The sequence below is a fragment of the Numida meleagris genome, chromosome 5 (assembly GCF_002078875.1).
Source record: "Numida meleagris isolate 19003 breed g44 Domestic line chromosome 5, NumMel1.0, whole genome shotgun sequence".
In the NCBI taxonomy this organism is placed as follows: domain Eukaryota; kingdom Metazoa; phylum Chordata; class Aves; order Galliformes; family Numididae; genus Numida; species Numida meleagris.
The window spans coordinates 51,757,030-51,770,507 of record NC_034413.1 but is presented as its reverse complement, the minus strand read 5'-3'; the positions used below and the strand labels follow the sequence as shown (position 1 = coordinate 51,770,507).

The window sequence follows — 13,478 nt, the reverse complement described above, 5'->3', positions numbered from 1 at the left end:
ATAGGCTGGCCCCTGAACACAGCTGAGGAATTGGGTTTCTTCTTAGCCATGCTGTGTTCCTGCACATCCCAGAAGAATGTGTTCTTGATGCCAGGTAAGATCCAGTCCCAGTCACAGCTGAAGTGCTGGTTGCACAACTTGCTGCCTGCAGGAGAACAGAGCGCTAAAGGTTCCTGAAAGAAATAATTCCAGGTTTTGCACCAGTGAGAACGTAGGGAGTGGTGGGAGATGGAGAAAAATGTGGGAGGAGAGGCTGTAAAATGGGGTGTGTGCCTGTTGGGAAGTGTGCTGGGCTGCAGAGAATGCAGGGGGGGTTCTTGGCATGGCTCAGGTGTGAGCTACGCTGCAAACAGAAAATCTTGTTCTCGGCTTTTGCAAGCTTATTGGAATTCTCACAGTTTGTACATTCCTGATCATAGTAAAATGTAACGTCCTCTGCAGATCTGTACAGGGAGAAGTTTGTTGTGTATTTGATCACTGTTTCAGTATCTGTGAGTAACATTAGAAAAGGCTTTGTAAGAGCTCCTCTGACTGTTGGGGCATTTCCTTAGTTCCACACATCATCTTGTTGGATTGATGTTCTTCAAAGTGCTGTCAAAGTCTGTGCTTCCAGTTAATTAATGTTGGGAGTATGTGTCAGTACATGTACCTAGGGTCATATCTGCTTTTGTGATCAAGTTCTTGGCTTGAAGAAAAGCCGTGCAAAGCTGTTGATCCTGTTGCACGTGTTGAACACAGGGCTATGATGGTTCTAAGACTGAAGGAGTGATTTCAAACCTGTGCGTTAGTGTGCAAGTGACTGACCATGCTCTGGCAACAGGGATGGCTCCATGCAGCCTCCTGTCCTGGGCTCATGTGGGTGAGCTGCTGTGCGTCATCAGAACGGAGAGAGCCTGTGCTATGCGTCCCATGCAAGGATCTTGTCCTGCCTTGTTTATCCCTGTAGTTAAGAGGGAGCAGGAGAAGGTGGTGTGTTGGGAGGAGGGTGAGCAGCGAGTGTCTCGGAGCAGTTAGACTGCTGCAGGAGATGTCTCTGGTTAGCACAGGGATGGCTGCTCCTCCTGGAGGGATGACAAGGTGTCTGTTCTTTGTGCTGAGCTTCTTTCATGATCTCATATGAAAATGATGTACTTCACCCAGTGAAAGAAATAGAGGAATGACATCTCTACCTAAATACCTGTTCTGTGCTGTATTAAAACTCCTGCAGGTTTTTTTTTTTTGTTTTTTTTTAATGGCTTTAGCATGCTGACGAACAGTGCGTGCCTGTTCTGGTTGTTAGTGCAACAAGCACTGCCTTCACATACTGCCTGCAGTGCTGCTCTGCCAAGTTGCTCCTTGGAAAAAGAACTCTGAGCAGCTGCTTCTGTACTTTGATTAATTCAGCATTTGTTGTCTAAAACATGGACCTAGATTGCTTTCATTTTGATGAGTCCAAATGGAGCTGGCGTGTATTGTGGGGTACCAAGACAAGCCCTGCAAGTAAGATGACATTTAAATATGTATTCTGAAATTGTATGTTGCAGAAGACAGCAATTCCTTGCCTGTTGGTCACTGGAGCCTGTGAAGTGAGCATACAATCATAGAATGGCCTGGGTTGTAAAGGACCACAACGATCATCGAGTTTCAACCCCCCTACTGAGTGCAGGGTCGCCAGCCGCTATTCCGGGCTGCCCAGACCCCTATCCGGCCTGGCCTTGAATGCCTCCAGGGATGGAGCATCCACAACCTCCTTGGGCAACCTGTTCCAGTGCATCACCACCCTCTGTGTGAAAAACTTCCTCCTAATATCTAACCTAAACCTCCCCTGTCTCGGTTTAAAACCATTCCCCCTTGTCCTGTCACTATCCACCCATGTTGTTCCCCCTCCTGTTTATACGCTCCCTTCAAGTACTGGAAGGCCACAGTGAGGTCTCCCTGGCGCCTTCTCTTCTCCAAGCTAAACAAGCCCAGATCCCTCAACCTTTCTCCATAGGGAGAGGTGCTCTAGCCCTCTGATCATCTTAGTCACCCTCCTCTGGACCTGCTCCAAGAGCTCCACGTCCTTCTTGTGCTGGGGGCCCCAGGCCTGGACGCAGTACTCCAGATGCGGCCTCACAAGAGCTGAGTAGAGGGGGACCACCACCTCCCTCTCCGTGCTGGCCACTCCTCTTTTAATGCAGCCCAGAACACAGTTGGCCTTCTGGGCTGCCAGCGCACACTGCTGGCTCTTGTCCAGCTTCTCGTCCACCCGGACCCCCAAGTTCCTCTCCGCAGGGCTGCTCTCAAGGAGTTCTTCCCCCAGTTGGTATAAATACCTGGGATTGCTGCGGCCCAGGTGCAGCACCTTGCATTTGGCCTTGTTGAACCTCATTAGGTTCTCATTCTCTCTACTTCTCCAGGTCCCTCTGGATGGCTTCCCTTCCCTCCAATGTATTGACCGCACTGCTCAGCTTGGTGTCATCTGCAAACTTGCTGAGGGTGCACTCGATGCTATTGTCATGAGCATGCCCAGGGTGGGGAAGGTAAAGGTGTTTGGAACAGCATTGGTCGGCTGGGATGGGAAATTAACTCTTTTTGTGCTTGCATTTGTCTGGGACTGCTTGCAGCCACGTCCCCAGCTGGCCCTGTTGATGCTGCAGCTCAGCGCCTCATGGCCGCCCACAGGTAAAGTGGCTGACAGTGGTAGGGTTGGCATGGATTTCCCCTGAGTCTGACATGGATAGGGTGGCTGGGAGCTGGGTGCCAGGGCATCAGCTCCTGAGCTTGTTTCTTTGAGCACACATTTGTCACTTTTTGAATTAAACCTCTTGTTACTGTAAGGATTTTATGCAGTAACAGACCACCACTGTGAGAGAAAATCTGACTGAAAATCCCTTTAACACTGTATCTTTAATAACTTTATCACAGTTTAATTATAACACAATCTAATAAATGTTTTATGGTATCACTTCATGCTCAGGTCTATTCCTGAGCCAGTGCTCTTTCTTTTAAATCTGGGGGAGATGTACTGTTTGTAAGGGAGGAATTAAAATTGAATTACACAGTTTTCACGTGCTGTTTGACTGTTTAAAAAAAAAAAATGCAGTGTATCTCCCAGTTACAGCAAGAGCATGCTGGACAAAATGGAAAGCTGTATTTTGAAATAGGACTTTTTCACTTTTGCCAGTGAAAATGAGATCTGCAAAACCCATTTCAAATCCATACAGACTGAGCTCTTGGCCGTGAGGGGAAAGCATTGGAAAGTGTTTGTTTTTCCATGCGACTTTCAGAAAGTCAATAATTAGGGGCCTTTGCAGAACAACAGGTAGCTTTGTAGTTCATTTTGCTTTGTAGCTTGCTCTGGCCCTTATGCTGCTTTTGGCTTCTTTTCCCAACCCCTATCGTAATCTGCTTCCTGAAAAAGGCTGAGCTAATAAAATGAAAATCACACTCCTTTAAATGCCAGGCCTATGGGCAACAGAGATTAATGGTGTACTTGGCCACGGCTTTGTGCTGGTAGTAGGAAAATGTAGCAGTGCAGTAGCAGATTAGGAGAATCATCCGTCACTTAAAATAGCTGTTCATAACAGCCTGGAAACAGTGGGTATCTGCAAAAAGCACTGTGAACAATTTCCTCACTGACATCGTTTCTGGCTGTGTTTTGCTGGGAGCAGCTGCTTTTTCAGAAGCCCATTTTCTTGGTTGAGCTCCAGTCCCCATTACTGCCTGAGTGCGAAGGGCTCTGTGCTAGGACGTCTGTGGTGCTCCTGTCCTTGTGCTGGTGCTGGCTGGGATGGAGTTCACCCATAGCAGCCTATATAGTGCTGTGCTCTGCACTTGTAGCTGGAACAGCCTTGGTACCTCCCCAGTGTTTGTCTATGGATAAGCAGTACTGGCACAGCATAAATACTCTCTCTAAACCCAAAACCCAGCATGCTGGAAACGGGCAGGAGATGGGCCAGGGCAGCTGGTCTAAGCTGACGAAAGGGATATTCTATGTCACAGCAATACAAGCTGGGAAAAGGGAAGGAGAAGTTCCTGTTAAGAACACATTCATCCTCCCAAACAACTGCCAAGTGTATTGAGGCCTTGCTTCCCAAGGTGTGGCTGAACATTGCTTGACGATGGGAAGTAGAGAATAATTGTTTTCTCTTTTTGCTTCCATATAGCCTTTGCTTGTTTTTCCTTTCTTTTCCCTTTTATTATCTCAATTTGTGAACATTTTTCTTCCTGTCATATTTTCATAGTCCCCTCCCGTTTGAGGAGAGGGAGTGAGGGAGCAGCCTGGTGGAGTTCAGCTGACTATTGGTGTGAAACCACCATACCTGTTCCTGCTTCTATTGCTAGAAGCCAGATCCTTGCACAGCAGAGGTAGTACTGCTTGGGATTAAAAACAGTCTGTCCCATTAACCAACATCACTTATATTGAGATGCCTTATGGTTTGATGTTCCCATCCTACCCTTTCCTAAAGTTTGGACACTTGATACACTTGTCCCCTAATGAGGAAGTTCTTCCATGACCACAGTTTGTTGAGGGAGGGCAGGAGCAGTGCCCCTGGGGGCACCCTGCTCCCCTAGAGTGGGTGCCTGCCTGCTGTTTCTGCCTTGAGAGTAGAGCACAGCTAAAGAGGTGGTGTGGGGGGTCTCTGAACCAGTTAATGGAGGTGGACAAAGCTGTGCAGGTGGCTGAAGGTCCATCCTTGTGGAGGGCTCTGGGCAGATGTCCGCATGGAGACAGGCTGTCTCTGCTGGGAGCTGTTGGACACACGGTGGGTGTCTGGGTACTGTGACTGGTGAATTGGTAGTATACATTTAATCAGTGGTTGTTAGTTTCATTTCTTCATCAGTGGAATGGAATGCTCTGAGGCAGAGTGCAGGAGGAAGGGATTTGGGGAGTCTCTCTGTCTAGCCAGGAGTGGGAGAAGTTGTACAGCATTTAGCTTCATTGCTTCCCAGCTTTGCCCCCCTTGTGCTGATGGAGTCTTTCTGAAAACACAATGAAGTGCAAAGTGTGCAGTGGCACCATTGCTACTGAGAATAGCAACATTAAATTGAACATTTGTGCTCAATGAAGGTTGCAAAATTGGAAATTACTTACACCACTGACTATTTTATTCTGCCTATTTGTGGAAATGGCTAATGGTTGGTTACCCAGGAAACGCTTCCAGTGATTTCTACTCCAGTCTGTTAAAGCTCAGAGCTGGCACTAGTAATGTGTTGCTGTTACTTTTAAGGAAAAGATGGCAAAGGCTGGTGCCTTGTTTGGGGTAGAAGATACTGTGGGAAAGAAAGGAACTTAAGGAATGAAGACATAGTGTCTGAGCTCAGTGCAGACCACAGTGTTTTTGTATTTGTTGAAATCACAATGTAGCTTACTCAATGGAAGCCTCTTCCTTTGATGAACAAGAGTTTCCTGCCAAAAATGTTAAAGGTGTTCTCCCTCCTTTAGACTTTTCTTTCTAGTTAGTGTCTGTTCCTGAGATACTGCAATGAATTGCTAACAACTGTTCTTCTTTGAAGTATGTTGTGAAAACTGTATGTTATCCTCAGAAGGTTCCAGGCTGTGAGTGAGGAAAGGAATTCACTGCGCAGTGAGAGGAATACTTGCAGGGGCTCGGAGATTTTGTTTCTGATGCACTTGTCTCGTCTCATCTGAAGTACAGTTCTCCTGCTGGAAGCAGCCAGGGAGTTCTATGGACAGTACTGAAGGAGGTTCAGGTGGCTGTGAGCAGAACCTCTCCTAGTTCCCACTGTCATTCTCATTTCCCAAGAGGGATGTTACAGCCACTGCTGCACTTCTCGTAAGTCACTGATGAGAGCAGAGAGGGTCTCAGAGCTGTACCCTACTGCTTAATATTCTCTGGTGCTTGTAGAAATGAAAGGCTGTTTCGGGTGTGTTTTGCTTTGGATTCAATAACTCTGTTGGGCTAATTGGAGTTAGGAGACAGCGCTTCTTGCTGTTATCTGACTTGTGGAGTGCTTGCTGAGCACAGGCCCCAGGGAGAGAGTTGCCGCTGCCTTCTCTGTGCTTGGAGTTCTGTGGCTGTATGAAGCACGCGCTGTACATATGGTTTCCCCGAGGTCTGATCCGTCACTGGGGAAGTCAGTAAGATGCTTTGATGCCTTTTCTGAGGCTTAAGTGGCCCTTAGCGCAATGGAAGAGATGAAGTTTTTGTTGGCTTGGTGGTTCTGCCAGGGGCAAGGAGGCACGGCAGCGAGGTGTGGTGGGTGCTGGGGCCCCAGCGTCGCTGTGCCAATCCCTCTCTAGAGCCAGTAGATGCTGGGACCCTTTCCAAGAGGTAATTAAGATAAAGCAATAATTAATCTAATTCTAACCAATAGAGCAACAGGACTGATGTATTTGCTCTGAGACTAGAATTTTAGTTGGAAATCGGTAGGTGTGTATTTTAATAATGGGGTATAATCGGACCAAGTTTTGAAGAAGTAGAAACAGTAAAAATTTCTGAGAGGTGGGAAATCAGTGCCTCTACTTCATAAATTTCTGGCTGCCAGTGTTAACAACAGCAACAAACCTCATGTTGTCTCTTTCCATAGGGGATAACAGAACCGAAGGGAAAACATACCTCTTCCTACATTAGGAGCAACTCAGAAGCCACTGCTTTGCAAAAGAGTTAAGAGATGAGAGTTAAGTGCACTATTGCCAAAATTAGAGAATGAAGTTGTTAGTGGCCTTTCTAAAAGCATGGTTGTTTGGAGTAAAGACTCTTGTGATAACAGCTGTGTTTCTGAAAAAAAATCTTTGAAAAAGATGCCAGACATATGTAGGGGGGAAAAAAAAAGAAGTACAGTAAACTAAAACCCACCCAAGCTGCCTGTCCTGTTTTTATATGTGTATCAGTCAAAAGCAAATATTTTAACTGAAGTTTGCACCATTCAGGGGAGTTACCTTTATGAGGGCAAATCATGTAAAATTCATGTATGTGAAAGTGGTGAAGAGATGACTGTTACATATGTAACTTTCTGTTCTGAATATATGTTTTCTCATAAGACATCAATTTCGTTTTGTCTCATTACTTTAGTGACGTATGAGTGAATGTTTCCTTAATAACAAAAATGTGTAGATCTTAGGCTGGTGTATGTTAGACAGAAATAAAAGTGAGTCTTGTTTTTAATTAAAAACAAAAACAAGAACAACACACCTACCAAAAGAACCCATTCTGAGGTACAGCAGCATGCTTTTTGCTCCATGGGTGTTACAAAGTATGTGGAAAAATTTCTGTCTCAACAGAAAAGCTCTATAACTGAAGCCTTAAACAAACTTTCCTCTCTTTGATAATATAGTATCAGATCTCTTCTTTCAGATTTATTTATTTATCTTGACTGGTGTCTGCAAGCACAGGGAGGTTGTACCCACTGTACCGTACCCATCTACACGCTGTTTTCTGAGTCTTGTGTTTTTTTTTTTTTTTCAGCTGAATTTGTTGTTTCTTATTTCTTCTGCAAACTGTGGTGCAGTTATTGCACACTGGTTTCAGTTAGGAAGTTGAGGTGGCTGTGCTTTGCATATGTGCAACTCTCAAAAGTATCTGAAGAAAAACATTTTTTTGACTGAGAACTCTCATTTAGCAAATATATATGTCTGTGGTTATTTTGTGATAATACTCTTGGGGATGGTGGCATAGGACTGGTGCAAACACAGAAGAGAGTCTGAAAGCAGTTTGTATTGACTGATGAAAATCCACCTTAAATGTTTGCACATCAAACCTCTAGCAACGTGATGAAAGCATTTCCTGATTCTGCTGCCTTCCTCTTTTCTAATACTGCCTCTGCAGATCCCGTGAAGTTATTTCTCTTTCCCTATAGATTACTGGTTGGGGCTCCTCGGGAAAAGGCCTTTCCATCCCAACAAGCCAACAGAACAGGAGGGCTGTACAGCTGTGACATCACATCTTCAAACACGCGCTGCACACGCGTTGTGTTTGATGAAGAGAGTAAGTTCCTCAGTCTTTTGTTTAAGATTATGCTGTTGTCTGATTTTTCTGATCTGATGCGGTCCTTTCCACTGACTGTATCACACAGTTGCTTCTCTGGATTTGTACATAACTTACTTGCATTGGAATGTGATAGAACGTGCAGACACTGCCATCTGTAGACTGTCTCATGCACTATATGAAGCTCTTACAGAGACAAAGAAGTTAGCTGCTTTATTTGAATCTGTACTGTGATGCTTTGCAGCTGACCCAAAGACGGAGAGCAAAGAAGACCAATGGATGGGGGTAACTGTCCAAAGTCAGGGGCCAGGAGGAAACGTGGTGGTAAGTCTACAGGTCTAGTTTACAGTAGACCCAGAATGCCTTTGTAAATGTTCAGAATGGGCTGTGTTTCTGTGCAGCTTCCTGAAAGGTAATTTCCTTTGTTGTATTATTGTAATGTCTTAGAATTAAGGACTTAAATGTCTCCTTAGCAAAATAAGATTCTTGAGATTGTAGTTTTAAATTATTTTTCTAACTCTGAGTTAGCCTTTCTTTGTAATCTTGGTAACAGGATGGATCTTCGCTATGGGACAGTTTATTTTCAGGTTGTCCACCAGTCTTTTAATGATACGTTGTTTCTTTAAAAAAAAACACTTCCTACAGAAACAAGGAAAAATATCTTGGTGAAGTTTAAAAAAGGAGCCCTCTTATCATCAGCCTGTTGCATAGGATGATCAGCCTTAACTTTAATGAAGGCCATCGGCTGAGTTGCTCCTATGTATTCATGTAGCTCTGGATGTTGCAACTGGGACTCAGGAGTGAGAGCATGCTGCAGTGAGAGCTTGTACTAACAATGATGATGCAAGCTATTCTTTCATACAGTACTGAGAGAAAAACATTTTGGGATGTAGCAGATGTTATTTTTGTAGCTTCATAGCTCTTTCTCAAATTCACCTCTCATGGTGCTGCAGGATACCAGCTACATCATAAAATGGGCGTGCAGTGAGGATTCTCCATCTTGCAGCTTAATCTCACTCGTTCAAAGACGAATAAAGCAACTTCAGGGTACAACTCTGGGTTATTTATGGCTATAGGGATAGTACTAGCTGCTCCAGTCTGACTTAGAACCCAAGGGAGGAAGAGTAGATGGAAGTGGTCCTGTTCAGTTAATTCCTCACCAGCTAGTGCCATCTTGCCTGAGATGCAGTTTCTCTGAGAAGGAACTTTATGAGTGATAAGTGGCAAACATGCTTCTCAGATAGGCTGTAGGGAGCCTGAAGATCACAGTGCAGCCAAGCAGCTCGTAGTACTTCTTAGCACAGCTCAGAGTAGGGCAGTGACCTCAGTGAGTATTGGCTGTGTATCTGCTTAATGTTTCAGCCTCAGTAGGAGCCACAGAAAGGGCATTCTGTCGGATGAGAAACCTGTCTTGTTTATGCTCATCCTGCGCTTTCTTCATCTGGATCTGCAGAAAACACCACTGTCAAAGGGGTTTGATTGTTCCACCTCTTTTTACAGTGGTTTGGTGGTTACACTCCTTATCCTGGTGGCTCGTCATAATTTGTATTTGATTGGAATTCTCTTCCTAGGTGAAAAGTCTAACAGCTAGGTTAAAGGATGGCTTATACTCACTGCTGTTGCTTTTCTCCATCCCAGTGATGGTTATCCCATAAAGGAAACACCCAACTTAAGAAACAGGAACAGCTCTTTCCTCCCTTGCTCTCACTGGAAAAGCTTTCAGCCTCCTGCCTGTGGCACTTTTCTGAAAGAGGTGACTTTGGAAAAGGTAGATGGTAGTTGAACCAGCTCCTTGTGTCCTACACAAGCAAGTAGATTATTTAAGTATTACAGCTGGGGGGACACACAAAGGTACATTTTTTACAAGAGATAGAGTTGTTCTCCACTCTGTTTTTGAAAGAGAAGGATTAGGTATCAATGAAAGGCATTTAACCATGCTGCCTTCCCTGACTAGGAAGCTGATTGCTCTGACTTGGGTCCATAGGTGCTTATAGGGAACTCTGGGCTCTCTCTGCATTGCAGCATAAATGTGTCTACAAGGAGAGCTTTGCTAGCATGAAGTATTGCTTATGGAGACCAGCCTTCTTTGATAACTTGCATACAAACATACAAAAAGAATTACTTACTATCTTCTATCTTGCAGACATGTGCACATCGCTATGAGAAAAGGCAGTATGTAAACACAGTGCAGGAAACCCGGGATATCATTGGAAGGTGCTACGTGCTGAGCCAGGATCTCACTATTAAGGATGATATGGATAATGGAGTATGGAGTTTTTGTGATGGTCGCTTAAGAGGCCATGAGAAGTTTGGTTCCTGTCAGCAAGGTGTTGCTGCTACTTTTACTAGAGACTATCATTACATTGTGTTTGGTGCCCCAGGCACTTACAATTGGAAAGGTATGACCTAGCTTTCTTCTTGCTAAATCTAGACTGCCCTAAATCTAGACTACCCATTACCTCTTAGATTTTTTGCAAATGTTGTATCCTGAGGTTCTTATTTGCCTTTCTGGGGGTTGTGAAGGGGCAATAAACCTTACAGGGTTCTTACAGTTTTACACGCTTTTCACTTCTGTATCCAAAATATTCACTGAAGGTCCTTTAAATATTTATGAAGGATTGCTTATGAATCGATAATGGAACTTTGCACGTATGTACAGCAATTTTTTCCCTTATTAGTCTTATGGTAGGACTGAGTTCTTGCTTTGACATTTTGCACTTTAACAATTACTAAATTAATTAGAAGTTATTTGCCCAAACTTTTCTTCTGAATTTGATCACTTTAGATAGCTGTGCTGAGATATTTTTTATATCCTTCAGTATTCTCTTCATTCTTTGTGAACCCTGTAGAAGGCAGTGCTTCCCAAATTCTATACCGGAGGATTGCAGGAAGATAACTGAACAGAGCCAAGCTACCTATATTCATATCTAAATCCATAGATATTTACTCAAGTAAAATTCCATGGATAGTTTGACTAAGAGACAAAGACTCTATATCATGTATAGGAAATATTCCAAAACTTGGGGGAAAAAACTTGGATTTTTCTCCATACATTTATACTGTCTTTTTTCTTAGTCATTTTTCCCTTTGCACTTAATTACACCAACAGTTGTAAGTGCTTCCGTCCTTTAGAACATTGATCCTTAAATCATTAATATTCCCCCCCTTGTACACCTGTGCCTGCTACATGAGCCACACCAAGTCATGTTTTCCAGATCATTGCATGACCTCTCCATGTAACAGCAAGAAGCTCTGTCACACAGGTTGAGCTTAGAAATTCACGGCCTGTTGAAAGGCCGGTGTGCTGATCCGTGTTTGTCCCATTTAAACAGCAGTCGCTGTCTCATTCATGGTAATTAGTACTAGCTGGGAACCATTTATGTATTGTTTTTCTCCCTTACCATTCATTTGCTTTTATTTTATCATTTCACTTCTTCAGGGGTGGTTCGTGCAGAGCAAAAGAATCAGACATTTTATGATCTGGGTATCTTTGATGATGGGCCTTACGAAGTTGGTGATGAGAGCCGCCAAGATAAGAATCTAGTTCCTGTTCCAGCTAACAGTTATTTAGGTAGGACAAAGTACATACGGTAAATCTCTTTAGGCTTCTTAAACATTTGTGATCCTGGTCTGGTGCAATAACATGGAATGGGAGGAGAAAGCTATTCATGTGAGGACCCTGTGAAATGTAAATTGTTAGGGATAATGCACATCTTCCTCCACACATTTACGTGTAAGGTGGTACTCTGCTGAGGTACCTAGAAGTTCTGCTAAAGAAATAAGATATTTAAGAGCGATGATGAAGAGCTACACATTCTCAGGGAGTGATTATAATCACAGTCTAATGGTAAGTACTGTGTTTAGATCCGTAATCCTTAGTCACAAGGTCACTGCTATGTGGTATCAAAAGGCTTACTAACATTTGGGTTTCTGGATGTAATTTTCTGGGCTGAGTGCATTTTTTTTTTTAATTGAAGATTTTAAAACCACAGTGGCCTTTTTACAGACTTTTAAAATATTGCAACATGAGTAGTGTTTATGTTTTAAGTGTGTGTGTGTGTTGCAGAGGAGAGTCTTGAGCTTTGTGCAAACAAAAAAGCAAAAATATGTCCTTAGAGTAATGAGTATTCCTGTGCACTCACAAGATAAATTGGTAAAGAGAATAGGTTACTCTCTATTTTTGAAAATACCTCTAGCGCAAAGTGTGAAGAATGTTTCTGCTCTAGTACAGGTTTTTGTGCTATACTAATGTAGTGCTTCTGGCTTAGGCAGCGGATACAATTTTGGTAACTCAAAGGTGGAATTTCTGTGTTAATGATGAAAAGTTGAACAAATAGGAAAGACGTCAATATAAAAGCAAGCTAAGTAAAGAGCCAACTTAGAGCTGCATGTCTATTAGAAGAAATAAACTTGAGCTAAATGTGAGTAGTGTTTACTGGGTGTAAAAAATTCAAAGAGCTTATTTCAGAAAGGCAAGCTGATAGCCTTTTCATGTGGAAGGAGAGTAGTGCTGTAGGGGTGTCTGTTGCTGTAAACAGTTTACTGTATATGTCTTACTAAACTGAACTTTTGCAATTTCGTAATAAATGCAATGTTGCGTTTATCTAACTGTAAATGCTGCCTGTGATTTGTCATAATCAAAACTACTTGAAGGCAAGGCCGGCATTCCCTGGCATTGCTGTTCCCTATATTTAGACAGTAAATATATGTGATTATAGCTGCTGTGCTCAACTGTTTTGTCTTCTCTCTTCAATCTTTCACTCATATGTTCACAGGTCTTCTATTTTTGACAGCAGTATCTGATACTCATCCAGATCAGTTTGTATACAAAACATTGCCTCCCAGCATACAGGTGGACAAATCAGTGGATGTAATGATGAATAGCTACTTAGGTTTGTGACCACCTGAGGTGACAGCATCTGGTCAAACACAATCTCCAGACCTTTGACATGATACTCTCCCTTCCATCCTCATTACAAAGAGATTGCAAGTGAAAGCATGTGACAGCAGGGATTCAGATGAAGAGTAACTTGCAAAATAAGTTGGCTTCAGAGAAGCACTGATTTATGATGCATTTCTCCAAACCGTCTCATCTCTCCCACAAAGTGGACTCCTCTTCCTGAATTTTTCTGAGACTGTCTTGTTGTGAATTGCTGTAATTGAGAATTTCAATGGTAGTGGTGAAGTGTTTCAAAAAGGAGATTACTGGCTGGTATTTTCTTCCTTGCAGTGTGCATCATCTTACTTTGAGCTTTATTGGCTGTGTTGGTACATGCATTATATTGCTTTTGTTCCATTTTTTAATGTATTTTTAAATCAATTAACTTTTATAAAGATACTTGAGACAAAATTCATTCAAACGTGTCCTTTAGAGCTGCATTAAATTAAAATTGCCAATTTCACCACTACTGGATAAAGTGATTCTCAAATACCGTATTACGTCATTTAATGTAGAATGTTAAGCATGTGCAGTACATCTTGCATGTTTGCAACAGAATGATATTGACTTGTACGTACAAGTTTTATAATAATTTTGTTGGAGGTGAACTACTCAAGCTATATTCAAGT

At 43.0% G+C, this 13,478-nt stretch overlaps 1 protein-coding gene across 3 annotated transcripts in view; it reads left to right on the top strand.

Moving 5' to 3' along the window:
- Positions 1-13,478, top strand: part of ITGA6 (integrin subunit alpha 6) — a 41,217-nt gene that overhangs the window by 10,826 nt on the left and 16,913 nt on the right. For all 3 annotated transcript variants that reach the window (XM_021400198.1, XM_021400200.1, XM_021400199.1), the window contains 4 exons: positions 7,783-7,910; positions 8,155-8,234; positions 10,054-10,309; positions 11,350-11,481. In XM_021400198.1, coding sequence (XP_021255873.1) covers positions 7,783-7,910; positions 8,155-8,234; positions 10,054-10,309; positions 11,350-11,481 — 596 coding nt within the window. The remainder of the gene's footprint in view (positions 1-7,782; positions 7,911-8,154; positions 8,235-10,053; positions 10,310-11,349; positions 11,482-13,478) is intronic.